The 27,949-nt window shown below is 40.8% G+C and overlaps 2 protein-coding genes and 1 non-coding gene across 3 annotated transcripts in view; 1 reads left to right on the top strand and 2 right to left on the bottom strand.

Moving 5' to 3' along the window:
• The window catches only part of LOC144651701 (uncharacterized), a 30,287-nt gene extending 22,762 nt beyond the window's left edge, over nt 1-7,525 (bottom strand). Inside the window, exon 1 of the mRNA XM_078511650.1 lies at nt 7,397-7,525. The gene's annotated coding sequence lies outside the window, so the exon portion shown is untranslated. The remainder of the gene's footprint in view (nt 1-7,396) is intronic.
• On the top strand, nt 392-27,779 carry LOC144648209 (uncharacterized). The gene is made up of 14 exons (XM_078507829.1): nt 392-586; nt 3,954-4,235; nt 4,811-6,557; nt 7,376-7,679; nt 8,131-8,298; nt 9,261-9,408; nt 15,908-16,072; nt 17,676-17,945; nt 19,680-20,269; nt 20,584-21,112; nt 22,188-22,424; nt 24,480-24,755; nt 25,446-25,936; nt 26,985-27,779. Exons 1-14 carry the CDS (start codon nt 509-511, stop codon nt 27,487-27,489), a joined length of 5,790 nt encoding a protein of 1,929 aa, XP_078363955.1. The 5' UTR covers nt 392-508; the 3' UTR covers nt 27,490-27,779.
• On the bottom strand, nt 24,239-24,311 carry Trnar-ccg (transfer RNA arginine (anticodon CCG)). The gene has a single exon. It is a non-coding gene; the product is annotated as a tRNA-Arg (tRNA).
• Nucleotides 27,780-27,949: the final 170 nt, after the last annotated feature.

The following is a 27,949-nucleotide window of genomic DNA, read 5'->3' as shown; positions in this document are numbered from 1 at the left end:
ATGTTTCATAACTGGTTTGCACCTGTTTGATACCTGCGCAAAATAAGCGGATGATAGTTTCTACTCGGGTGGGCCGTTATTTCCACGAAAATGACTACTCCGTCTACAAACAAAGCGCCCTGATTTAGAACAATTCCCGCTAGAGATCAAAGAAAACAAAATGTTGACCTACTAACTGAATATAAACGACGTACTCCCGTTTCAAAACAACGCGAAATGATTAAAGGTGCGCTGTCTCAAAAGAACCGGAAAGAAGCCTGACCCTACGCGCATGGATTGCACAACTGCGCGTTTGAGACATAGATCACGTGTTCAATGCGTACCAAAGCTAGCTGTGGCGACTGTCAACATTTTGTTATTTTATCGCAAGACAAGTGTGCGTGCGACGGGAAAGAAGATTTTGTCAGGATTCGGAAAAGCGCACTTGTGCTCTTAGTTTCGAGTGGTGCATCTTCCACACTCGTACAACGACATTGTTTGAGGTCTAAAAAAAATTCTGAAAAGCCGCATGGTTAGGATGAAACTCTCCGTTTCCCGAAATGCCGCTAGTTTTCTTCTGCTTCTATCTTTGCTCGTTACTGTTCAGGTAGGTTTGCGAGAAATACTATTGTATTATATGGGGGTCCAAAGAAAGGGGAAATTTTGCGCGCATCATTCGAAGTTTACCTGACGCGTAACTCTCGATCTCGCGGGACAAAAGTTTTTTTTTATCTCTCTGTCTTAAATCCTTACTTTAAAATTATAAAGCTATAGCAAAAATTAAATATTTCTAGCTTGAAACATGACTCAAATAAGAAATCTCGAAGAGGAAGTATTCCATGAGAAAATTATACTTACGTACGGTACGCTGCGTATGTTTATATTTATTCTGCCTTAAAAAAACGAATCTTTCGGCTTTTCCAAGCGCAAAAAGTCGCAAAACCTTAGAAACATCGTTTCGTTAAGCCCAAAAATGGTTATTAACAAACCAGCGCCTTTGTTATTGAAAACACTAAACATCCAAAAATCTTAGTGCAGATACATTTCAGTCTGTGTGTGTGGTAGCGTCATTTTAACAATTAAAGCGGGTATTCGGTGACTTTCCTGTTTTGTGATCAGGGCATATTTTGTCATAAAAAGGCCTTTTCATTATCTTTTCTTTGTTTAACGAGTCGTCGGTTCGAGTTGCCGCAAGTGAAAAGCAAGTTGCAAGATGCCTGATGTGTCAAAACACAGTAGCGGTGCCACATAAGGATGTTTTGGACACGGGATTTACAGTGGCGCTATAATTAACTTTACCCAATCTGCCGGTAAAGACGGATATCTTGTTTTATGGTTTGGTTTCCGGTCTGATCACTTAGAAAATCACCACAAAAATGTTTCCCACGGGCAACGCATCGATTTTCAATTAATCATAATTGTACGACTATCTGTAGAATCGCCCAGGGCCGGACTCTTGTTCATCAGTGACCATGTGCTCCGTGAAGAGATGTTCCACCAAGCTAAGGCATTTATTTTCTCGTCTAATTGTGGTTCGTTTCTCTCAACGGTTTATTTGGCAGTCTTGAGTGAAACAGTTGGGTGAAACGGGTGGGTTATGCTGCTTCAAGAAAGGGGCGTGTGCAATTATGAGACAGCATGCATTTGTTTGCCTTGGCTATTCCGCGGTCCACTGATGCAAGCGGAACAAGTCAGGTTTATGTCCCTGTTAATTTTGGTGAAAAGAAGGAACCTAATAACGCTACAGAAAACTCAGTAAAAGTGCAGATCTAGTGAGGTTTCTTGGAACTGAATTTTTTTAGAAGTGCAAAAGAAATATGCCACTCAAAACTCAAGATATGAAAAAGGTCATTCTGTTGCGCGAGGCCAAATGACACACTCTAAACACAGACAGGTTTAGGCTTACAAACGGCACAAATCGGCTCAAATCCAAGGAAAATCTTATTTTATTTATTTTTTTAAAGACAATACAAAGAACCAGGCCTTAGTGATTTTTTTGTGATTTTTTTTTCAGCTTGAGTTAATGCAGTCTTTATGGCAAGCGTTTTTCTTAAAGCCGGCAGCGAGAAACCCGTTTGTTTATGTTTAATGGAAATTGAAGTTTAGTCAAAACACCAATGAATCTTCTGTTTATTTTGTTTCATGCAGTAGTTGATAAAATGCGTTTCGTCACGATCCGTTCACGTGTGTTTTCAATCTAAGAGTGTAGATTGATTGAGAGGGAGGATTAACCGATTTGTCACGGCTATGAACGTTCATGCCAGCGAGGCGCCATAACTAAATCGTTGGCTTCAACATCCACGAAACACTACACACGCACTGTATGATACGTTTCGTGACTATGAAACATCACGCTTGCTTTGATACTTTCGTCAAACAGATCAACATTTATTTTTTGTCGAAATGAATTCAGGCTTACAACTCATGTGAACGTAGAAACTGATAATCACAGGTGAATCGCTAAAAGTGTTATGGGATACGTGGCCTAAGTACTGAAGGGCCGTTAACAGCTCCAGACCAATAAAGGTCCTCTTTGTTGTTTTATATACTAGAACGGGAAATTAAAAACTAGTAACCAGTTGATAAAACTACAAAATTTCGACTTTTGTTTATTTTTAGAAAGACTTCCGTAGAAGCATTTATAAACCCCTCTGAGAGATTAATTTTAATCGGGAAGTAACGGAAGATTATCTCAAACTGGTTCGAGTGTGACTTTGTTTTGCTTAGTGACAGGCACAAGAAGGATCAAAATAAAAAAAAAAATAACCATACATCAGTTATTTCTATCACTTTAACCCGTTGGCTCCTGAAGAGTGCCTTGTCTAAAAAAATCAAATTTAATTTAGTATTGCTCAATAGCTTTGAATGGTTACACGTGACTATCATATGGTTTCATCGATCTACAGACTCAAAGTTAGAAGACCTTTAAAGAACCATCTTGTACAGTATAAAAAACTGCTACTGTACTGCTACGATCAATACATTTCATTCAAAGTATCACGCCCTAGAGTTTCATCTACTAACGTGAGGGTCAGACAACTAACAGAGACTTGTGAAAACGTCCGTATAAATGTATTAAAAAATCACGACGAAATAATAATTTTGATCAACGGTAACTTGAACGCGGTTTTAGCTAACAACGTTGAAACTAAGTAGTAAAAAATGGATGACCTGCATCTCCTATTTCTGATTTTGCGCTCAGAGTACCATTTTTTTATCATTTTAACTGTAGCCTTCTAACTTGACTGATCTTACGCACACATTTGATACACTTTAACAAGAGGTACACGCCCCCCTATAGAATGCCGTCTCGCACGTATCGTAGGAGAAAATAGCCATAATGTCTTTTTAGGAGGTGTATGTTTTGTTAACTTCTGCACGTCTTCACCAATTACTGATACCAAGAAAAAAAAAACACATGCCAGAAAACACCTGTTCAAACTCAATTTCTTCTCGCTAATCATGAAACATGCTAACTGGCACGATCCTATTAAACTATGTTGTTGTTTTAACGGCGTTCAGTTACAAAGACAAAAAACATTACCAGTCCATAGTTTCTTGCGCATGGGCGATGTAGACGGGTCAAAGTGTTACCAAGTGCCCAAAGATGTACAGATTCTAGTTAACGATTGTCAGGATGTATTTGCAGGGAACTTCTATTTACATTTAACTCCTTGGTTCTGATCAGAACGGTTGTCGTCGATACCAAAAGTAGAAAAATTAAAAGGAAGCCATTTCATTTTCAGGAGGTTTCATTTAATTTTCAGTAGCAGTTTGCATGTAAAGGAATAAATAGCGTGAGCGGTTGCCCTTGACGTATACCACATCTGACTGACTCACTGATTGAATCATAGGTGACAGACTGACTTAAAAGTATTCAGTATAGCATTTCAAATTAATGCTATAAAGACAGCGCCGGTAAACCAGAAGAAAACCATTTTTATCAATTTCCTGTCTACTATTACTTTCTTCAGGTTCCAGTCACAGTAGCCGGCCCTGGAGGAAAATTGTCTGTTCTTCTGACGAGCTTCTCGAATCCTTCTAATAATGACTTAAACGGGAATTGTTGCGAATCACCGTGTAGGAGCTGTGACTATTATTTGGAAATATGTTTGAAACAAACTACTGGGGGGTCCTGTGTAGCATCTGCCACGACAAAGACCTACGATAACACCAAGTACATTGTGTTCAAAAAGAATGAAGACTTTCATAGTGGTGGAAGAAACCCTCTGGTATGGTCCTTCTCTTCATGGACGGTAAGCCGAGTAATGACGTAAAGTAATCTATCTAGCCAATCAAAGCAAACGAAAACAACGCAATGAACCAATCAGAACTCGAATTTACATGTACCGGAGCCAAGTGCGAACAAACCTCGTGACTTGGGCCAAGTCACGACTGTATTTGATTTTGTTCTTGATTGATTGATGAAAAAAATATTTCTTTCATCCGGGACAAAGCAGGTTTTTTCAACGTACAAAGTAAACCCACAACTATTCCTCACAGTTAAACGAAAACCGCTACGAAAGCCGGTTGTGTAAAAAGCTAAAATGTCTTTCTTGATAATTGGATGCATGTAACCATTTTTAAAACTATTTTTGCGTTGCTTTTGTGAAGCTAGCTGGTACAATTATCGGGTATTACTTGGTGTCATAGATTTTAAGTATGGATTTGTTTATTGTTTTAAGAATCTTTCATTTTAAACCATTTGTATTTAGAGCACATAGAAATGCAGCCATTGGCTCGCTTGACCTTGTATTGTGTTCATATTAGGGAAATTAAGATGTCAATCATTCTTAAAATTATATTTTATAATCGCCATCTCATTTCCTAGGGCGCGTTCGTAGTGAGCATCAAAGCTTATGACGAAGACTCATGGCCGTCTGCCGATGACCTCATAGACAAGTATCAACAGAAAGTTTCCGTCGTCCCCGCATCATGGGCGTCACAAACAAAATGGTGGCAACTTACTCTAGGAAGTAGTCCCTCTACTACTAGATTGAAGTACTCGGTTCAGTGTAATCGTGATTATTATGGACCCAGCTGCACCACGTACTGTGTAGCACGCGATGACGACAACGCTGGTCATTACACGTGCGAAAAAGCCACTGGTCACAAGGTGTGTCGAACTGGATGGCACGGTGCCAGTTGTAAGGTGTACTGTGTGCCTCATGATGATGACACACATGGGCATTACGCATGCGAGCCTGGCACTGGGAGAAAGATTTGTCTACAAGGTTGGTTTGGATCTACCTGTAAAGTGCATTGTATCCCTAGGAATGACTCGCTGGCGGGTTACACTTGTGATTCCCAGGGGCAAAAAGTTTGTTTGCGGAGTTGGTACGGTAAAAACAAGTGCGACGTTTATTGTAAACCGACCAATTATTCGAATGCTGGTTACAGTTGTGACTCAGATGGAAACAAAATATGTTTGCAAGGTTGGTACGGTCCATCCTGCGATTGCACGCCCAGGAATGATTCGTCCATGGGTTACAAGTGTAATATTACCACCGGTAAAAGAGAGTGTCTCAGTGGATGGTTCAGTGATCGCTGCGATGTTTCCTGTTCACCAAGGAACGATTCCGCAGGTCATTTCACTTGCCACAGTGGCACTGGAGCTAAGGAGTGTCTGCCCAACTGGTTTGGAGAAAACTGTACCGTGTACTGCAAGGCCAAGAATAATTCTCTTGGTCAACACGAGTGCACGATAAATGGAAGTAAATTGTGCGCCCGCAACTGGTATGGACCGAATTGCACCGTTTATTGCGCGCCAAGAGATGACCACGCTGGTCATTACACTTGCCATCCGCAGACAGGAAAAAGGATTTGCAATCCAGACTATTATGGGCAGAACTGCACAGCGTACTGTGTTCCTCAGGACAGCAATTATTATGGTCATTACAATTGCAACAAGATCGATGGAAGTAAACAGTGTCACAGTAACTGGTATGGAATCCTGTGCTCTGTCTTCTGTAAACCACACAATGACTCGCACGGGCATTACAAGTGTAATAACGTTAACGGCAGCAAGGTTTGTTTGGAGAATTGGTTTGGATCCGAGTGCAAAACGTATTGCAAAGCAACGAACAACTCACAAGGGCACTACCACTGTGCTGTCGAAGACGGGACCAAGATATGTCATCAAGACTGGTTTGGGCCAAACTGCACGGTTCACTGTGCACCAAGAAATGACTCTCGGGGACATTATGAATGCGATTCTAGTGATGGTAGCAAGATATGTCACCAGAGTTGGTTCGGCTCCAACTGTTCAACGCATTGTGTGCCCAACAATGACTCTAAAGGACATTACGATTGTGGGTTTGAGGACGGCGCAAAGATTTGTCACCCAACTTGGTATGGCCCTAACTGCTCCGTGTACTGCATCCCTAGGGATGATTCCACCGGACACTACAGTTGTAATTCCGTAGATGGAAGCAGGTTATGTTACAGGCATTGGTACGGACCTAACTGCACGGTATTTTGCAGACCACAAAACAGCAGTCAAGGACATTACACTTGTGATGAAGAAACGGGCCATAGATTGTGCCTTGAAGGCTGGCATGGAGACGCGTGCCTTCAGAGTAAGTTAATTTTGTTGTTATGACCCACAATCCATTTTGTAGAAACAAATAGAATATACCAAAGTACTACTCAGTAGATCGCATTTGATTGGCCTCATATCAGTTTATTCGATTCCCAGTTCTAATTGTAAGGTGATCCGTAGACATGTACTGGGAAAGAATCCAGAAGAACGCTTGAGTTCGTGGGACGACCCAACTTAATCATTCCCATGACGGCATCGATTAAGCTTTGCAAGAGACTGACACCACTAAGGCGCACAAATTTTTTTGATACTTTCTCTATTAAAATATTTGATTTGTTGAAGCCTTGAGTCAAATCCAACGCGAGCAAACATGCACAGGGGCCCTTAGATTTGCTTACAAGTCGAAGCTAAGTCAAGCTCACCAAACCGGAAACGAGAAGCGCACGACTTTTAGAATGTCTAAGCTGAGCCCTGGCAAACATGTGTTTTAAAAATGCTGTTTAAAAATGAATGAAATGGCTATTTCCACATGGAATGCTGGCGTCTTCACGCTAAACAGATTCGATGCTTTAGATTTATCAATAAACCGAAGAAGGACAAGGATGGTGTAGAATGGGGATTAAGGAGAACTTGAACGAAAAACTAAGATATCCTTTCATTAGTCTAATAAGAAATAATTTGGAAATACATGATGCAAGAAATATAAATGATAAGAACCGACTTTTCGCTGCATCTTGCGCCATTATCAGAGTTACATAATAAGTGATAAAAAAGCTTGATAATGGCGCAAGATGCACCGAAACGTCAGTTCTTATCATTTACATTTCTTGTATCATGTATTCTTTCATTGTTTAGGAATTACTACAACTCGCCCACCTGAAATAACGACTCCACCATCGTCAGTCCCTTCAACCGAATTTAAAACCACAGAATATGTCGCCTCCACTACGGTAGCATCGTCAGTCCCTGCAACCGAACTGAAAACCACAGAATACAGCATCTCTACTTTGTTACCAAGTGAAGGGAACGTTTCTGTGGAAAAGGAAAGCAGAAAGTCGGAAAAAGAAGGATGGATGACAAACACGCGTATCGGTTTAATCACTGGCGGCTTTGCGCTTCTGTTGTGCCTCAGTGCTATAGCGATGATTGCTTTGATAAGGTAAGCTGTTAGAGATAGAAAAGGCGTGCGCGTGTTTACACAGTCACGCGTACGTAGCGTGATGCGCGCGTGTTAATTTAGCGTGATGCATAAAAGAGTAAACGTTAGTTTGGGTGACTCGCCCCTAAAGTTTGTGTGCACTCAAACTTTCACGGGGGGTGGATTCCAGGGGGACTCTCTTACAATAGCGACGGGTGTCCGAACTGAGAAATTGGTGGTTTGGTTCCGCTGCTTAAGTTATTAAAATACCTAGTTAAGGATGTTAAACTGAAAAAAAAGGAACGATACAGGCCATTTGCAAGAAAGATTCGGTACCACGAAACGAGAAAGGGGATTTTCGACGATCACCCAAGTCACTTTTATACGTTAGTCCCCCCTGAATTAAGGGCCGCTCGTAACATTAACAGAGTATTTGTAGACCTACTGTTTAATATCTGAATCTTTCGCTCAGTTGTAGACCCCGAACGAAAAAAGTTCCTTACTCCAGACAACACAATGACAAAGAGAAGTGTTCATTGGAGAGGATGAATTCAGTTGGCGGCAAAGTTAACCCAGCAGCTGACATCCTCTCACAATACGAAATGAATGACATGTTCTACAAAGTTCAGCAAGTCTCTTGGTAAGTACTGCAAAAACAATCACAGATAAATTTATAAGTTCCGATCGTTCCGATTGTCTTATGCGTCTAATGGCATAATGAGGATAGCCTGAGTATCAGGCTTTTCTAAGGGGGGGGGGGGGGGAGAGAAAGGGTAGAAGCGCGAAAGGAAAGAAAAGCCTGACACAGACGCTTTTATTTCAGTTTTCCACCCCCTCACGGCGTCGCCTGAGTATCAGGCTTTTCTAAAGTGGAAGGGAGAAAGGGTTGGTTATAATGAGGATGGAGCGAGTGCGTTTACGCTTTATAACGACATAACAACAACAACAATAACCTTAGGATGAAGTGTTGAAACCAGTCAGTTCTGGGAGATGAAACGGGATCCCTTCAAATTTTCTTTGAACAAAGACATAGCAAACTTTAAAAAGTAAGCAAATGTTATTGCAAGTGTACTATTGTTTTCCACATAAGCAAGACTTTAACCCTTTGTTTGCTTAATTTGCCACACATTTGTTTAGAGAAGCTTTACAAAATCACATTGATCCGTGTTTGGATACCAAAAAAGAAATCTCAGTTCAGCAAAATACACGAGACGGGTCAAAAAAATAAACTTGTTTTGTTATTGATGCTAAAACGCATGTTTTTATACTTGTTTTTACATGTAACTATGTGATGATATATTTTTATACAGATTTTATTTAGTTTTGAGGGAGTTTTTTTTTTTTACTTTTTTCATTTTTTAGGCTTGTAACGCGGTTTTGATCATTTTTGAATGGAAAAGGCTTAATGATTAATCTCTTAATAATGGCTACCCTCCACGAAAAGAACATCATAAGATGGTAAAATCAGCGAGAGCTCTGACCATCTTGACTCCCAATCACGTTCTTCTCCGTTAATATCGTCGAAAATGCTTGTTAACAAAGGGGGTGTTTCTTCGTGTCTTTTTTAAACACAATTAATAATGAGTGCATTTTCTTGTACAGGACTGAAGATGGCTCAAGACAAGTAGATGATCATTTGGTAATGTACAATAACCCTTTGTTTGCCGCAGCACGAGAAAAAGGCAAGAGTGGCGGAGCTGGTAACAGGCAACTGACCCTGGACAGTGACTGGAACGTGGTGTTTGATTTATGAACGAACACGTGCGTCCGCGTGTTAGTTCGTTAAGAGGTGTGTCTACAGGAGCGGTCGCATAGCTATTTTCCCTAAGTGTTATGTTATGACATAACTGAGTTTTAGCGTTTGTGCTAGCTATAATAAATGCTCAACACATGCGTAGTAGAGGTCTCTAGTTTTAGCTTTTATAGGATATGAATAGTGACAAATTACAAAGCGAAGAATTCCTAATCAACCTGGTCAACAGAACCAGATTTTAGGCCGTTTTAAACGGTAAGATCTAGGCTGAGAACTGACCCTCTTTGGGTTGATCTGTAATGGTTATCTTTTAAGTTAAAGGGTCTGTGTCACGGGGATTACGCAGTTTTTTGTTCTAGACTGTTCTGAAATAAGTGGTAGGCATTTTTACCCATAAAAACATTGTCCGTCTTTGAACATTTAACAGAAGATATAACCTTTATTTGGGGATAGAAATCAAACTTCGGCTATAAATATCGATTTTTTTGAAGGCGCGCAGAAACAACTTGAAAATGTTGACTAACTTTTTCAAATTGTAACCAATCCATTACCATCCGGCCGAGCCATCCGCAGCCAAACGCGCTTTTAAATAGTTTTGGCGTTCTAAAATAGCAATTGTTCATAAAAATGGACCATTATTTTTAGGTTTCCTACGACACAAATATACATTTGGGCTGTTAAAATCCGTGACATAGTCTCTTTAATTCAGTACAAGAGTAAAACTTAAAGAATTACTACCAACAGGCTGTTTGGCGGCGAAGGTATAATTTTAAAAAAAGTGAACAACAACGAAGCAAGACAAGAAATTCGTATCAAAAAGGGGGACTGTTCTCGGTGTAGGTTTTTCTTAGGTGTGACTTATTTTAGCCTCATCTCTAATTTCATCTTTTTTAAGGTAATGATAATTGCGTTTACAGCCATTTATTGAGAAATAGAGTAAAGAAAGTAAGGAGTTAATATAGTTGCTACATTAATAGATGGTTAAATGTTTAGTCTTGTTGTATATTTTTACGAGTTTTGTTGTAAGATATTAGCACTAAATGGAGCAGGTTACTAAGATTTAAGAGTAATCAGCCCAAGAATAAGAAAAAAATCAAATGCATTTTTGTATTGAAGAGAGGGTTGTTCACCCCTTAAAATTATTTGTAAATAGATAGGCAAAATGTAATGAACGAAAAATGACAAAAAGAAATTGGCTTAAAAGAATTTTTGAAATTTTCAATATACAACTATTTTAAGTTAAAGTAACTGACGAAAATATTTCTTGTAAATTGATAGAGTAATACGAGAAATGAAAAACAATGACAAAGAGAAATTGGCTTAAAAGAATTGTTCAAAAATTTTAAATGTACGTAGTCTTTAACTTAAGAGTGAGTGTAAACGTATTTGTTGTAATGGCAAAGAGGAACTGACAAATGAACTAGTTTGACTTTAAATCATTGAATGTTTGTACAATACGACAAAAAGAAATTGGATACAGGAATAAGAGATTTAGCAAAATTATTTAACAAAAGCTGTGGCTAAAGATGTAATATCAATAAAAATAATTTATAATAGTGTGCAATACGCAATAAAAAATAGTTTCCATTTCATCCTCTTTTGCTTTCTTGACTTTATCAGAAAACCAGGGAGGGGGCACATCTGTATATTTTTGGGTGGGGGTGTGGCGCTGGTATGCGAGACCATGTTCAGCCGATTTTGAGACTAGACACCAAAAAAAACCCTACCCTGTCCCAACGATGCCGCGATGATTTTATTTACGTTTATTAGTGAACTGGACTCACTACCTCAGGTTTGTGCACTTTGCTCATCTCCAGACTGAGGTAACACACCAGCCTAGCAGTGGACAGCTGTTTCGTCCTCTTCGGGACTCTCGCACTGCGTGAGGCATGGTGGTAATGGGAGAAAAGTTCTTATTTCTCCCACCTCAGTGATCCAACACTTGTGGTACACAAGGTGGATCACGTTTAGGAAAGCCTTTTTCTCTTCCGAGTTTCTATTCCTATTCTGGAGTTCACTCGTCATACCACTTATCAGTTTCCTGGCAAATGATACCCTTTTCTAGACCACAACTCTCCGATTTCTATACCGTATCCCAGACTATTAAAACTGCTTAAATTTAGTTCATATATGGGAGTGACCCCACCCCCGGGTCGTATACCAGCAGCTTAACTTTGTGAGATGCTTTTTTTTTTTTTTTTTTTTTTTTTTTTTTAATTGCAAGACACAAAACAAGTTACATTACATAACATTACATTACATTACGGTAAGAAGCACTACTTACAACCATTACTTACATTACTTAACTACATCACTTACATTATAATGCTTACACAAGGGCGCTACTTACATTACTCTACTTAACAATGCTCTGCTTACAATATGGTGCTTAGATTACTTATACATTGGTGTTTACAACAGTTACATTTTTTCGAAGAACGTTTACATAACGATAGCAAAAGTGAACTTACATCTAAGATTGAATATAATTGTCAGAAAAAAAAAAAAGAGAGAAGGAGCAAAGATAAATTACAGAATTTTACCCATAAAGACAAAAATATTTGAAGTTTGTTATTGGCTGTGAAACTTTGTTTTAATATTTGTATATGGTTCTGAAGGCGGAGGAGAAAGCTTTCAAAACATAGTTTGCCGTCGCATGAGCTTGTTGAGAAGATGTGGTACTTTGCAATGAGGAGAGTGACATTAAGTGCCTGCTTGTTGTGAATATTGTCATGTAATCCGTATAGGACGGTGCTTTCTGTAAAGAAAAAGCTGTGTAAATTTTAAAAACACAGTTGGTGAATTTTTCCCATAAAGCTTTAGTTTCAGAACAGTGGAAGAGCAAGTGGTTTATAGTTTGTTTTTCAGTTTTGCAAATTGCATCATTATTCCGGCCGGGCTGTAGTTGGTTGGTGAAAAATTATATAAATGAATTTAATTTTGTTATCGCTGTAGAGTGTACATTTGTGAATTTTTTGGTGAGTCGTATAAAATTCTGATTTTGATGTTGGTGGATTCACTTGGTTTATTAGAAGAGCAGAGTAGGCGGTTCGGGTTGACGGGAGGTCCTGAGAGGGGATTACAGTTTGCGGTAAATGAATTCATTTCTTAATAACTTTTCCATTTGGTTGGAATAGCCGAGTGATGCCATAGTAAACTGTGAAAGGAATGTTAATGTTGAACTTGCGCGAGAGTTCGTCAGTGAGGAAAATTTTGATTTTTTTAAGAAAGTGTTTATCGGTGATCTGGCTTTGAACATGGTTTTGTTAAAATCGTCGACATTAACTAGGATGCAGCTATTATTCAGATAATTTTATTTTGAATGAGGGGTTTGTCTGAGAATTGTCGGTGTTATATTCTTGCCAATATTTGAGAAGAGTGTGGTAAAATGGTGGTAGGTTGTCTAGGCGTAGGTACTTGATGTCGTATTGACATTCTGTTAAAAAGGAGAGACCGCCATAGTGCGCAGCTGCGAATTCTGGGATTACCTTCCAGGCTGCATCGACGTTTTCAGTAATCGCTTGATCCAACATTTTGAGAGCTTTGTCCATGAGTTCAATCCATCATCTTTAGACCTCCTTGCTTTATCTACTAATATGGTCTTTCTTTTTATTTTTGCTGGTTTTCCTTCCCATATAAATTGATGTTATTTGTTATTTCTTTCACGTAAAATCGGAATTTTAACAAGAGGTGTTGTATATCAGCTTCGATAAACTAAGTCTTAACTATTTTTATCCTACCATAGAGTAAGTTTCCTTTTTTCCATCATTGATTTTTTTCTAAATTGCGGATTTTCTCTCAAAATTATTATTTCTTTCGGCATTGTAGGAACGAGGGCTCGGATCGGTTCTGGGGCCATCTGAGTACTGTGTATCCGTTTTGTTTCTCCAGGCGCCTACCACATTCCTCTTTTCTTGTATTTACCGGAGGTATGTTTAAATTCACGTAGCAGTTTGAGTAGATTGATCACTAAACTTGATCGTTTACAAACACCGTGGTGTGTCTGCATTGCGTAAGTATTTTTTCTTCCGACGTGTGCCTTTGTGGACTCGTATTTTTCGCTCTTGCGAGAGTTCTCCGATCACGAGACACCTGATAGTGGGCATCCTTGCCTGACGCCTCGTGATTGAAAAAGGCGAAGCGTGACCGTGTTCAACGCTGGATACTTTTGATAACTTTTCCATCTTTGTGTCTGGTCCGAAATTAAATTTTGGTGCGTAGTGTAGTCCTTTTTTTTCGAAGTCTTACTTCCAGGTATTCGCCGAAAATTTGTAGTTTTTTTACCTTGCGACCCTTCATAACCCGTTTGGTCGGGGTTGTATTTTAGGAATTTTAGTCTCTTCGTTTGTGTTTAGTCTTTTATGTCGGTCGTTCTCTTAGTTTCTTTTCTTTTTTGGGTGAGGATAACGCGTCGTGACTAATCGACAGTGATCCGGTTTGAAGGCGAATGAAAACTTGACAAATTTAGTCGTAGCTCGGGCCAAAAAATTTGTAAATTCTACAGGAAAGCCGTCGGTTCCTGGCGTTTTGTCTTTTTTAAACCCGTTGATTGCATTTAGACATTCAGCTTCCGTGATGGGACCGTCGCATAACTGTTGTTCGTCGTGTGATAATGGTGTTACATTTTCGGCTTTAAAAAACGAGGACTCTTGGGAGCTGGTATTGTCGCTTTCTTTGGATTGGTAAATTGATTCGTAGAACTTTTTCTGTTCGTTTAGAATTGCAAATTGGTCGTAAATATATGTGTCGTTTATTTTTAGTTTGTGGATGGTTTTTTTGGTTTGACTACGTTTTTCTAAGTTGTAAAAATATCTGGTGTTGCGTTCGCCTTCGTCGACCTCACTTTGCTTCTCAGATTGCTCCTTTTGTCTTAAAGTGCATTATTTTTTGTAGCGCAATTTGGCTACATTAGTTCATTTAATATGATTACTTTTCGGATTGTTTGCATTTTTGCTGAAGTTCATTTTTTTTTTTATTCTACTTCTTTTTTCTTTTTTTTTTCTCTCTTCTTTTCCCCCTTTTCGTCTTTTTTCTTACCCTCTTTTGCCTTGGTGTCGGCACGCTCGCTCTGTCGCCCTCCCGCGGCTTCTTCTCTATCTTTTTTCCGCGGCGCCTTCGGGCCCTAAATCGAATTGTGGACCATACTCGTCAAAGTCATAAATCTAGTGTAATTATTTAAAATCACTGTTAGGGAGGCATGGCACTCGCCGGCAGTTGGCTTACTTTTTCGCGTCTCCACTCTGGTTCCTCTCTTTTATTTTTTTTCTTGATTATTTTTTTACTTATTTTTTGGGCTTCATTATGGTCGCTTTTACTAGTAACAATATTTACATTATTTATCCTTTTGATGAAGTGATGCGAGGAAAACAGTCAGCCATTTTAAACTATTTTTCCGTTTTATTAAGCTATCTTTTTTGTAATGAACGCGGTTCGAGAACCCGCCGTTGTGAACCCAAATTAAGTAACTACAACACGCACTCACTGAGAGGATGGCGTGGAAGGAAAGAGAAAAGAGAGATAAGAGCAGGAGAGAGATCATGAGGTGTCTATATGTCCTTCGGGCGACTCAAGCAAGGACTCAAAAACGTATAGCTTCGGGGTTTAAGCGACGCCAGATATCCACTAAGTTGTTGCATCTACATAATTGTTAATTTCCCTTATTACCGCAGCTTTCTTTGCGACTGAGTTCCCACCTTTTTTGTCTTTGTCGGACAAAGCGCAATTAAAATCACCACCGATGACTTTTTCTTGCGTGAAGTCTTGCAGCTTATGTTGTAGTAGATTAAAGAATTTAAGAGAGATGCTTGCTGCTGCACCAAACGAAATATTGCAAGACTTGACAGTCGATATAACAGCTTCTTTTATAAAACCTTCGTGCGAGTTGTCAGCTTGTTTTGCAGTTTGTAGCGCTTCACAGAGGTTATTCCCTCTAGCATCAAAATCTTGAGCGAAAACCCTGAGCTATCTTAAAAAAAATCGCTAACTAGAGTGCTATCTAAATTTGCAAATCACTGAGACTTTTATATAGTCGATGTTGGAAAAATCAACCTACAAATCGGGGAAGTCGCTAAACTTGAGAAAACTCGAAACACTAAATTAAGCTTTTCGCTAAAAATAGTAATGTTATTGATCTTTATTTGTAATCTTACAGCTGCATTTTGTCACCTTATAGCCTAATTAGGGGCCCAGAGATGTGCTGGCTCCTGTTCAATATTGTGAGCTACGATTACATCCCGGGGGGTACTCCTCAAGTTTATTTCGGATGAAAATATATCATATTTAATTTCCATACCCTATAGATCTAGAGATTGCACTTGTGAAAACGTACACCCTAAATCAGACAAAAAAGGCAAATTCTTTAAAAATCAACCATACCTTTTGGAAACTCACTGATCAGGAAAACTGAATTTAGTACAGACGAGCACCCCCCCCCCCCCCCGGACGGGGTAACAAGCTTAAGTAAGCGACGCCCAGAGAGATCATCTTTTGAACATTCGCGTTGCTTCTCTGGCTTTTGTTGGGAGAGTGCCAAGCCGAGTGTTGTAGTTCTGTTGGATTGTTGCACAAATACACAACGAGTTGTAGCCAGTATCGATCCAGAACAGAAGGCAAAATGCTGTGGTCTTTTTTCACCGCGGCTGCAATTTTACTGAACTTTGTGGTAAGTTAGTTACGGTATATTTACCCTGATGTCAGAGCTTTTTTTGCGGCAACAAAGAATCTCGTTGATTTTAAATAAGGGGCGGGTATGAAAGTGTTCAGTGTCGTGTTTTGTGCTGAAATAGGATGTTTCCTTTAGATAAACTCAAAACCAACTAAGGGATCGAGTTTTTATAGTAAGCCTAAACCTGTACACTGATAGCTTAGTGAGCATTGCTTGGCCTAGAGCTAGGCGAGAGAGAAACGTTTTTATGAGTCAAATAAGCCAGTGAGTCAGTTAATGAGTGAAATTCAAAATAGTGCTGCCCTTACTAACAATTAATAAAGCTAACCGAAAGCAAAGCAGAGTGGAACTAGCCGCAAGCAAATTGGAGTTAAACTAACATGACTAATAGACCCATTTAACTCATAAAACCGGGGACCTCGCTGGGCGAATGTTTTGCAAAACAGAGACAAATGCGAAGAGGGAGGTACCCCAGCGGTGGAGCTCTTATCCGTAATCGGTTAGTTCCCCTGTATTTTTCCCTAGGGTTCCCCAAGTCGGTATCACTAGCACAGCATTTGTTGTTTTCAAAGAACAAAATGTTTTTAACACCTTGTTGCTGTAAACAGCGAATTTTAAAACGCCTCTTTGTAAAGGAGAGAATTTTCTGGAGAGCAAACAACTCCTCAGTGTTAACACCGGAACTGCTGGAATTTAAATCTGCAACCAGAACGACTGGGTTTGATTACCGATCTATTTTAAATTAGATCCAAAAAATTGAACTAGTATTTAAAACTGCACGATTCAGTAGGTTCTTTTACAAGTCTGAGATTTTGACACGCTAGAAGATACCTTTAGCACGAGATGGGGAAGTAAATTGCTTTAGAATGCCAATAAGGTACACTGGTAAACGTAAATCCCCCAATTCCAAGCACGCCGTAACTAATAGCCCTAATAGGTTAGATAAATGCTAAAAAAATATAACAATAATGTGTTTGTCTCGGCTTAGCTAACCCGGGGAAAATAGAAAATTGGAGCTGGGATGCATTTAGAAAGTTGGAAACAACCTGATGTTGATGTAGGGGGGAGTGTGATGGTGGTGTTGGGGGGGGGGGGGGGGGGCTGTTAATTTGTCAAAGGGGTGGTCGTCGTACCTTTCAGTTTTTAAAATGTATTTTTGGCACGCTTTGGGTGTTTATTCTAAACTGAATACCACTGGAATTTTGATTTAAAAATCGTGGAAAATATTACGCGTAGCTTGGTGTAGCCCTTAGCTTATAAACTTGAGACGCCCACAAAACCAGATTATGTTACCTTTAAACGGTGCTACGTGGGAACGAGGGAACATAATCACTTGTTCCACGGGAACAGTTGAATCCATAACGGGGAACAAGGAGAAAAGTCAAAATTTTAAGTGACTGGGGAAACATGTACCCCCCTTTGGAGATCATCTCACATCACCTCCGCCACTTTTATGTGAGAAGAGTCCCCCTCCCCCCACTAGGAATGATAATTTGTCCACATTCCATTATTAACGTTTTAATACCGATACGCGACAGCTTTCTGTAATTTGACGATAAGTGTTCTATAAAACATCATAACGCTTTTCTTCTATCAACAGGTATCCTGTGAAGGCAGTGGATATGTGGTCGTGACAATCAAAAGCTACAAGAATCCTTCCCATCGCACGTACAAATATAAATGCTGTGACATAAGATGGTTCAGTTGCTCTCCCGGATGTGACGCGTATTTTAAGCTGTGGGTGACCCAGTCCTCGTCCAGCTCTGCTCATAACGGTAACCTGGGAAAATTCGAGACTGATGTGGTTGGTCGCAAGGATAATCATCATAACATCAACATTCAGAGGCGATACACTTTTTCTTCCTTCCAAGTGAGTGTGTTGTTAATTGTTCCTTGTTCTTAATAACAGATCCTTACTAGAGCCTTCTCCCGGACCTTCTCAAAATCATTAATAATTTATCAGGTTAAAACAAAGAAAATCATAACCGTGAAGGAGGTTTGGATATCAATTCTTAATTAGGATAGATTTTTACGATTTTATTTCTCCGCTTACTCCGTAGTTTTTGTTTCTATTGAGAATATATGTCAAACACTCGAGATAATAGTGGATGTATTATTCTACATGACACGAGCGTGGGACAAAGAAAAAAATCTGAGTCTCCGACGGGAATCGAACCGATGGCCTCCCAGATACCGGTTGGGCGCTCTAACCAACTAAGCTACGAGAGACTCGCTGTGAGCTGGGCCATTTACTAGGTTGATAAGTGACAAGCGTCTTGCATACTGCTAGGATCAGCAATGTCGAAATCTTTAAATGTGTAGTAAATAATAAAGATGGTAGATTTCAAGCTCGGTGATAAATAGTGGATATATTATTCTACATGACACGAGCGCCCAACCGGTATCTGGGAGGCCATGGGTTCGATTCCCGTAGGGGACTCAGATTTTTTTCTTTGTCCCACGCTCGTGTCATGTAGAATAATATATCCACTATTTATCACCGAGCTTAAAATCTACCATCTTTATTATTTACTCGAGATAATGTTTCATCGGCTACTGCGCAAATTTTCTTTGTGTACGTCAAGCACTCCTTCCTCTCACTTAGCGGAGAAACGTTAACGATTGCGCAAGAAGCTGAAAGAGCGCTTGCGTCCAAATTATTTCCCAGGGGTTTCCCCTTGGTTCCAAGCAACCAAGAGAAAAACCCTGGGAACAAGGTTGCGCATGCGACCGGTGACATCAGCTACAACACTTCGATGCCTGGTTGTTAGTTAAGGGGGTGGGAATGAGGAAGAGGGAAAATACGAGAACTAACAGACGAAATGGGGGCTTATAATTTAGGAATTATCAGCCCGGGGGGGGGGGGGTACTCAAAAAAGTTTTATACGGGGAGGCTCCGCCCCAAGCTCTTACCCCTTACCCTTTTATATACCACTTTCACAGAAATTGTACCCCTTTCATATACCTTTTACTGAAAAAAGGTACCCCTTTCATATACCTAAAAGACTTGGCATAGACTTAGAACAGGACGTTTTCTTGTCATTTTCATGTTGCGCTTTATAAATTAAAATAATACAGCCATAAAGTGCGTCTGTTCGAAATATTTTAATTCAAGGCCCTTAAAAAACCTAAATGACGGATTTACATACCCTTTCATATACCTAAACTTGTGAAATCCCTACCCTTTTATATACCTGAAGCCTGAAAAAGGTACCCCTTTCGGGCGGAGCCTCCCCGTATAGGCCACTATATGGAGTACCCCCCCCCCCCCCGGGATTATCAGCAAGTTTTTCAAAAGTAGGAACAAAATACTGCAAGCTATAAAATTGTAGTGTAACTTCTCACTCCCAGCAAACTGAAGGCAAGGATGGCTTTATAATAACAATCTATTTTCGTGCCCAGATGTACTATGTAATTAAAATTCTATTTTCTTATCTTTAGAAACTTTTTATTGTTTCAAATCTTCTTACATTCTCCAACACTCACCCCGCACGGGCATCTTTTAAAAATGAAAAGTAACAAAAGAAACCGTGTAACTAATTTTCCTTTGATTTGTGTATAACATGACAAGAGTATACGTATGTATTTTCTTCTTTGGCTTCAGGGAAACGTTAATTTGAAGGTGGAAGTTTGGGACGAAGACAAGGGCCCTACGGACGATGACTTGATACAAAGCTTTACGAAATCCGTTAAACCATTTGAAACTTCGCTTAACCACTACAAGCAACTTCTGACGCTTTCTAGCAGGGTTGTCACTGTGACACTTGAACTGCAAGTGCATTGTGATGACAACTACTACGGGCCAAGCTGCAGCGTGAAGTGTGTCCCGCGGGATGACTCGAGTGGACACTACACGTGCGATAATCAGGGAAGAAAGGTTTGTAGGTGGCATTGGTATGGAGAGAGCTGTACTCATTCGTGTATCCCGCGGGATGACTGGCGCGGACACTACACGTGTGATAGTCGGGGAAGAAAGGTTTGCAAGCGGCATTGGTATGGAAAGAGCTGCACTCGTTCATGTATCCCGCGGGACGACCCGCGTAATGGTCACTACAATTGCGACAAGGAGGGAAACAAGATATGCCTGCCCCGTTGGGAAGGGCCATCTTGTAACAGATGCGTGAAAAAATTGTTCGGTTCACGCTGCTCTACATACTGTGTGCCTCAAGATAGTGATGAGGAAGGACATTACAAGTAAGTGGATGCACACAGACCTCATCACAATTTAAGATTTCATTCTTCATTCATTGCTCTTGGCTTTTCAAACTGTTATTAAAGCTGTAATTCTCCTGGGTGAGCAAGAAGAGCATAGGGGGGGGGAGGCGGAGGAAATGGGGGGGGGGGGGGTGTTAGGCGTGCGTGGGTGAAGTTAACAACAAGTTAACAAAGAATATATCATTTAACTTCCGAAAACAACCGATCATGATGGCGTCCCCTACCGCTGAAAAATACGTCTGACTGTTGATAAGATCGTCTGTAAAACTATGAAATACTGTTTTTTGCGACAGATGCAGACCATCTGATGGCAAGAAAGACTGCCTATTGTGGTGGTTTGGTGCCGAGTGTAAGGCGCACTGCATTCCTCACGACGATATTGACAACGGACATTACAGCTGTGCGCATGACGGAAGTAAGATGTGCCTTGACGGATGGTTTGGCGAGAACTGCACGGTGTTCTGTGTCCCCCAAGATGACGACCAACGCGGCCATTACACTTGCGACAACGAGGGCAACAAAGTGTGCTTAGACGGATATCGTCCCCCGGAGTGTATAGACTGCCTTCTGGGTCGATATGGTGCCAACTGTTCGCTGACGTGTCTGGGCAACGATACGTCCATCTTCCAACAGGGCTACTTTTACTGCACCGATAATGGAGACAAGAGCTGCAATCGGTGGTGGTATGGGCCCGAGTGTTTGCAGTACTGCGTGCCTCATGACGACAGCTTGCACGGGCATTACACGTGTGATGAACGCGACGGAAGTAAAGTGTGCAGGCCTGGCTGGGAAGGGCCAAGCTGTCTTGATCAAAAAAAGAACTGAGCATGTTGCCGGTTGATTCAGAAGTCCCACCGCACTGACAACTTCAATGTAACAGTCGGTTTAAGTTGCCTTTTCTAACGCAACTTTTTTGACATATTTTTAAGCTACAATATTATCGCGTATATAATCTTCCATTACCATCTCAATATTCCATTTTTGCATTTTTAAATTCAATACTCCAAGCGGTCTTTTATTACTTTTAACTGTTATAATACAGTACAAAGACTTGATAGGTAGCTGGCTTGCTTCACAGACAGCCTGAAGTTTGAAGTAATAATATACTTTTTGCCCATTGTTGATTCAGTAAAAATCGACACAACGAAAATAGTAAAAATAAATAGAGAAAAAATGTAACAGACTTATTACATATATCGATTACAAAGAGTGTAAGGGGTGGTAAAATCATCCCCAAAATTGGTCTTGTTACCAGTTTTATATCTTTGTATTGCCTTTTTTTCTTATCATTACTCAAAAGAAATATAATAACAATTGATGATTAAAGAAATATCAACATATAAACTCTTGCCCTTATTGACCTTATCACTGATATTCACACAGTATGTTTTTTGTAAACATATCGCGATAATTTCCCTTTCGGGTAATTTTCTGTTTTATTGTTGTTATCATGACTTAAACCGCGTGGAACAAAGGGCGTTATCATAATAACTCATGATAACTCTTGGGCCGGGTTTAAGCCTCTCGTGGTAATATAAACAGCAGGAACGACGCATGAACCTCAAGGATGGCTTTCACTGTACTGTTCAGTTTTGAATTTCCGCCGTGATCTTTCTTGTGGTTCCTTGTAAAAAAAAAACAACCTTTTCTCAAGTAGGCTTTTACACCTAGTACTACGCGCCTAAACCAAGGGCAAACGAGGGGAGGGGAGGGAAAGGGAGGGTATCAGCATTTTGAAGTTTCGATTTCACCCTGCGTGAGTCTAGCTCTGCGTGCAGTGTACGTGTCGCGTGGCAATGCGTGGTGTAAGTCTCTATCTATATCTAGAATAATCTAGGAACTGTGCCAAACGTCAGCCATTGGATATCTTATGACCCACTATTTATATGCATAATAGATCTCACGCGTCACCACATCTGAGTTCTCTGACGAAGGGTCACGAAGCAGTCTTACGTATAAGCGATATTTCACCAGAAGTGCGAGGGTTCAAGACAGAAATCGTCAATTCGTTCTACAATATTGCCACACGTTTGTTAAACAGCGCCAGCTATTTACGAGGCAGAATATACTTGCCAAAATGCTGAAAATGCTCTTGTCGTTCGTCAGCACTGCCGCTGTCATATTGGCCTTCATGGTAAGTGAGTTCCTGTAAACTGAAGTGTCGCCCTTTGGCTTTGTAAGTTAGATTAGTCGCACTAATACACCGTACAATTCATGATTTCAAATAGTGAAAATCGTTAAGCTATCAGAAACCAAGAAAACTGATGCATAATAGGTTTCTGGTAGGAAATACGAAAGCTGAAGAGGAGCTGGAAGTCTTCCAACATCTCCGGAACTAAAAGAATTTATTTGTTTGGTAGGGGGTGGGGGGGGGGGGGGAGGGGGGGTTGTGTGAGGAGGAATTGCATCGATGGAACCTAACCTAAGGATTATTGAATGTTGTAGAATATTTTTATTTGTATGAAGTCATGTACGTTTTTCTCCATTAAATGCCTGAATTCCAATCATTTTCAATCGTTATTGCTCTACAGCAGTCACGCAATCGAGTTGTTGTAACTGTGACGTAAGGGTCCCCTATATACCCCTTTCCTTTTCCTTTCTACGACAAAATAGACGCCTTGTGAATAACTGCGAAGAAATTTCACTTTCGAGAGAACTGAAATGACAAACACGCGTCACTACAGGTAAAATTGACCACGGGTAGTCTTCCTCACAAAGTGATCATCCCGCGCGCTCAACTGACCTTGAGAACAAAGTAAAAGGCCTCAGTCGAATATCACCAATCAGCTCGTGTTCGTTGCCATTTCGCTTGTTGGCATGCCATCAAGGGTGAATGTGAAAGGTGTGTGTGTGTCTTTGGGGGGGGGGGGGGGGGAGGGAGTGGAGCGTAGGGTGGGGGATGAGAAGCGGACAGACAAGGAGTAGCTGCTTATCGTCTTCCTTTGTATATAAGATTGGTCACGAAAACTTCGCACAGTAGTCTCAATAATTTTACTGTTGCTATTTCCTTCGCTTCTTATTTTCCTGGCACACCTTATTCATATCAGGCCATGCTCACTTGTTTAGCAGTAAACATTTTCACTTAGCATTTCCGACACTTTCATTGTTCGATTTTATCACGAAAGCCCCTGCAGCACACACAAGCAAAACAAGAAAAGTGAAGAGAAGTGAAAGCAAATTAGGAAGGAGCTGGTGGGAAAGTCTTGTTTTTTTTTCTCGCTCACTTCCTCTTTGCTTTTTCGCTGTCAGGAACGCCCGCTTCGTAGGTTAATCCTGTTACGTGGGCTTTAATTCTGCCAATGCTGACTCGTCCCCAGTCGTCTCTTATGCGAAAATTGCAAGACGCGAAGGATGATGGGAAGGAGGAAAGGCGAGTCGAGTCTCCTTCGCTTCTTCTTTTCCTTCCCATGATTCTCTCCGTGTTCAGCAGTCGACTCAAGACGGACTCAAAAGACGACTGGGGACGAGTCAGCTGCCAATGAACTAGGATATTTCTTAAAGACTGAATCCTGTCACGTGAAATTCGACTACTGTAGCATTTTCGTTTAATCTGATCCTGAGATATGGGTTTTTACTCTTTCCCTCAAATTTAGGCTCAAACGGTTAATCTTTTTTTCACGTTTTCTGTTTTTTTTTTCTAGCTAGTTTTCCTAACTACTTTTTAGCAATGTTCTTACATATATGGTACTGTTAATTATGCGCACGAGTCGGTTCTAACTTTGAGGGTAAAGGTAAAGCCTGCTGTCGAGCCAAGTGGCTCGTCAGGCCGGAGCTTATCCCGGTTTCTGTAGCATTAAGCGACTAGGAGTATTGCTACTTCCCCCTGGATGGGATGCTAGTCCATCGCAGGGTTACCCCCCAGCAGTAAATTCGCCGGTACCCATTTATACACCTGTGTGGAGAGAGGCACTATGAGAGTAAAGTGTCTTGCCCAAGAACACAATACAATGACCGCGGCCAGGGCTCGAACCCGGACCGCTCGATCCGGAGTCCAGCGCACTAACCATTAGGCCACCGCGCCTCCCACAGGACTGTGGATGAAATCCTAGAGTGTGAAAATTCAAATAAAAGTAACTTTAACATAGTACGATTTGTTTATTTATAATTGTCGAAATAATTTTTTTTCATTTTCAAAATTTATCGCTATTGAGAGTAAACGTGTCACTGGTTATCTCAATATTCTCAACAGGTACCCTGTGAAGGCACTGGACACGCTGTTGTGACTCTAAGAAAATACAAAAATCCTTCTCATCGCCTGAGCAATGGTAAATGCTGCGATCACTTGATGTTTAACTTTGGCCGGTGCTACCCGTGCGATGCTTATTTTAAACTGTGCGTGAGTCAGGCAGCCTTTGGATCATCTTCATCTAGCTGCAACATTGGACAAAGCGAGACAGGCGTGGTTGGAGACCGGGATGACCATTCGTTTAACATTAGGAAGTCGTTCTCCTTTAATACTTTTCAAGTAGGTGCTTTATTAACCCGTTGCAGTCAGTAAAGTAAAATTAAAGCGCAAACAAACATGGTTTGATATCTGTGTTAGTTCTCCTGACCATGCGCAGCGCAACACACTGTTTAAAGTCTGGTTTTCGGGAAAGAAAGCGTTCAATTATACCTGTTTGCAAATTGAAAAAAAAACTGAAATATCGCTTCACCTTTCTACTTCTCATCGTATTTTGACTTGTCCAGTGAGCTAGCCAAAATACAGCAAGAATGCAGTTATATTAAGTCATTTGGGTGGATAGAGCGGTTTTTACTTGAGTGTCAAAAGTAAATTGCGTTTGCATTGGTTTTGCATAACTACGCTTAGTAATTGGCTTAAAAATCTCGCGCCACTTTCTCAGCCAATCAGGAGTAAAACCAAAACCAATCGTGACTCGCTCGCACGTTTTCCCGCGCTTCGTGCCAGCTAATGTATTTGCTTCGAGCTTTGATTGGTTCACTGGATTGTCTGTGTCCTTTGTGATTGGCCGGAGTTTGGAGTTTGGTTTTGGTTTTACGACACTCAATTGAAAACTGCTCTAGTATGCTGTCTATTATTTCTTTTCTCCGCCTGCACCGGGTCCATATCAACTAAGTCGTGCAATGTGTTTGGTTAAACGAGAGGTCCACAGTAAAATTTTGATGTTACATGTAGCTGTATTTATCATTACAGGGCGCCCTTGCGATAATAGTGCAAGTTTGGGACAAGGACAAATTTACGAACGATGACTTCGTAGGGAGTCCGTCTATAACGCTCCCTTCCGTCACCCCAGGGACATCCCGCAACCCGTTACGAAAAAGTCTGACGCTAAGGGAGCGAGGCGTTACAGTGACGCTTGACTTGGAGTTGTATTGCGACGCGAACTACTATGGGCCTAGGTGCAGTGTGAAGTGCGTCCCGCGGGATGACTCGAGCGGACACTACACGTGTGATAGTCAGGGAAGAAAGGTTTGCAGGCGGCATTGGTATGGTAACAGCTGCACTCGGTCGTGTGTCCCGCGGGATGACTGGCGCGGACACTACACGTGCGACAAGGAGGGAAATAAGATATGCCGGTCTCGTTGGGAAGGTCCGTCATGTAACAGATGCGTGAAAAATTGGTTTGGCTCGCGCTGTTCTTCATACTGTGTGCCTCAGGATAGTGACGAGAAAGGACATTACAAGTAAGTCTTCACGAACCCCCATCTGTAATTAATTGATAATTTTTAGTCGATTTTTGACTACCGTAATGATTTGATTTAGCGCCCTCCTTCCAATAAGCGCCCTCTTTCGAATAAGTAACTAAAATTTTCAACAATTTGGTACTGTTACTATTACAGTTTCTGTTATTGTTAGTTGTTTTAATATTTATTTACTTTGTGTTTTGAACATTTGGCTGTTTCTCAAAAAATTAAATAAGCGCCCTGTCTCGAATAAGCGCCCTCCCTTGAGGTGCCAAAAGTAAATAAACGCCCCGGGCGCTGAATTGAATCATTACGGTATTTGCTTCAGGAAGTAGAGGGTTTTCACACAAATAAGGAAAATACTTCTAATACAGCAGGATTATCCCAAGTTGCCCAAAGAATAGCAGGAGAAACCTCTTTTTGAGACTTTTCGTGGTATTCTTTATGTAACTTGGGTCATCAGTGCCGGGCAACATGGTGGTTTCTTAAAAGTATGTTGGTCTTGTTTCTGCAGTGCTTATAAATATCATATAGTTCGATGCAACTCAACGAGGAAAATCCCGAGAAATGATTGATTCACATGTCTAGATAAATTAAAAATTTGGAAAAAACCGCGAATAGAAAATGGAACCTGGAAATCGCTGTTACATTGAACTTTTAAACAACAAAATATTCTCTCTCTCCATTGGGGAAGGGATGCAGTATCGAAATGGATTATGTGAACATTCAAATATTATCAGTTAACGAGAAAATTGTGAAGCCCCATGTACGAGGAAGCCACAAGGCCAGAAATAGAGCCAGTAGTTCTTATACCCGGTACCACTGAAACTTTACTCTTTGCCAGGGTCACTTTCAAACTAATATCTTCTCTCCCTTTTCTTACTAAATCCGTCAAATCACTTATATCAACCTACTTAGTACCAGTTGCGAACTAGGGTCATTCAAATTCAAATACAGCTATAGAAGGGTTTATAAGCAACCGCACTTCTAGGAAAGGTGTGATTGGCGCTAAGAATAAATGTATTACATTCTTATTCGTTCACAACAGATGCAGACCGTCCGATGGTTTAAAAGTGTGCCTCCCGACGTGGTTTGGTGCCGAGTGTATCACGCAATGCATTCCTCGCGATGACGACAGCGGACATTTCAGCTGTGCGCATGACGGAAGTAAGAAGTGCCTTGATGGATGGTTCGGCGAGAACTGCACGGTGTTCTGTGTTCCTCAAACTGACCACCATCTGGGGAATTACACCTGTGACAACGAAGGAAACAAGCTCTGTCTTGACGGTGTCCGTCGATTCGACGGTAACTGCTCCCTGACGTGCTTAATCGTTGAGAAGCAAGTGAACTACGACTGTATCGACGAAGGAGTAAAAGAGTGTCATCCGTCGTGGTATGGGCCCGACTGTGCCGCGTATTGCGTGCCGCATAACGACACCGTGAACGGGCATTACACGTGCGACGAACGTGACGGAAGTAAAGTGTGCTTGAAAGGCTGGGAAGGGCAAAACTGTCGTTTTCGAAGCCAGGAGGAGCTGTTTACGATTGAGTAAGAAGTGTCAGTCATTCCTTAGTTTTACTGATGCTTTGACGTATTATCAATAGGGAAATCTGATCGACAATCCCCCCCCTATTAGTAGGAACGATTGTGTATCGTTAAACAGTAGTCAAAGGAGACCAGCAATAGCAATCAAATTATGGACTTGTAATAGCTACACCAAAAAGCTCCATTTTCGCTTTGCGATTATTTGAGTCGTTTTAATAATTACATTTGCTAAGACGTACCTCAGTAAGAATTACGTAATGAAGATATAGCAATAAATTTTCTCTTTTTAAGAGCAAAGTGTTGCAAATTTGTTTTGTCTCGTTACACAAGAACTCATAAGTACACTCGTCGGATCAGGCCCAGTTGAGTTAGAGCCCCTCTTTATTAGTCACCTGTGACTTGTTACCTTCATCAGAATTAAGGCTGTAAAACTACACCACACGGAAGAACCGTGGAGTGAGAGATGC

The sequence above is a fragment of the Oculina patagonica genome, chromosome 4 (assembly GCF_052425735.1).
Source record: "Oculina patagonica isolate OP01 chromosome 4, crgOcupat, whole genome shotgun sequence".
NCBI lineage: Eukaryota > Metazoa > Cnidaria > Anthozoa > Scleractinia > Oculinidae > Oculina > Oculina patagonica.
Note: the sequence above shows the minus strand (reverse complement) of the source record. Positions and strands in the feature narration are given on the sequence as shown.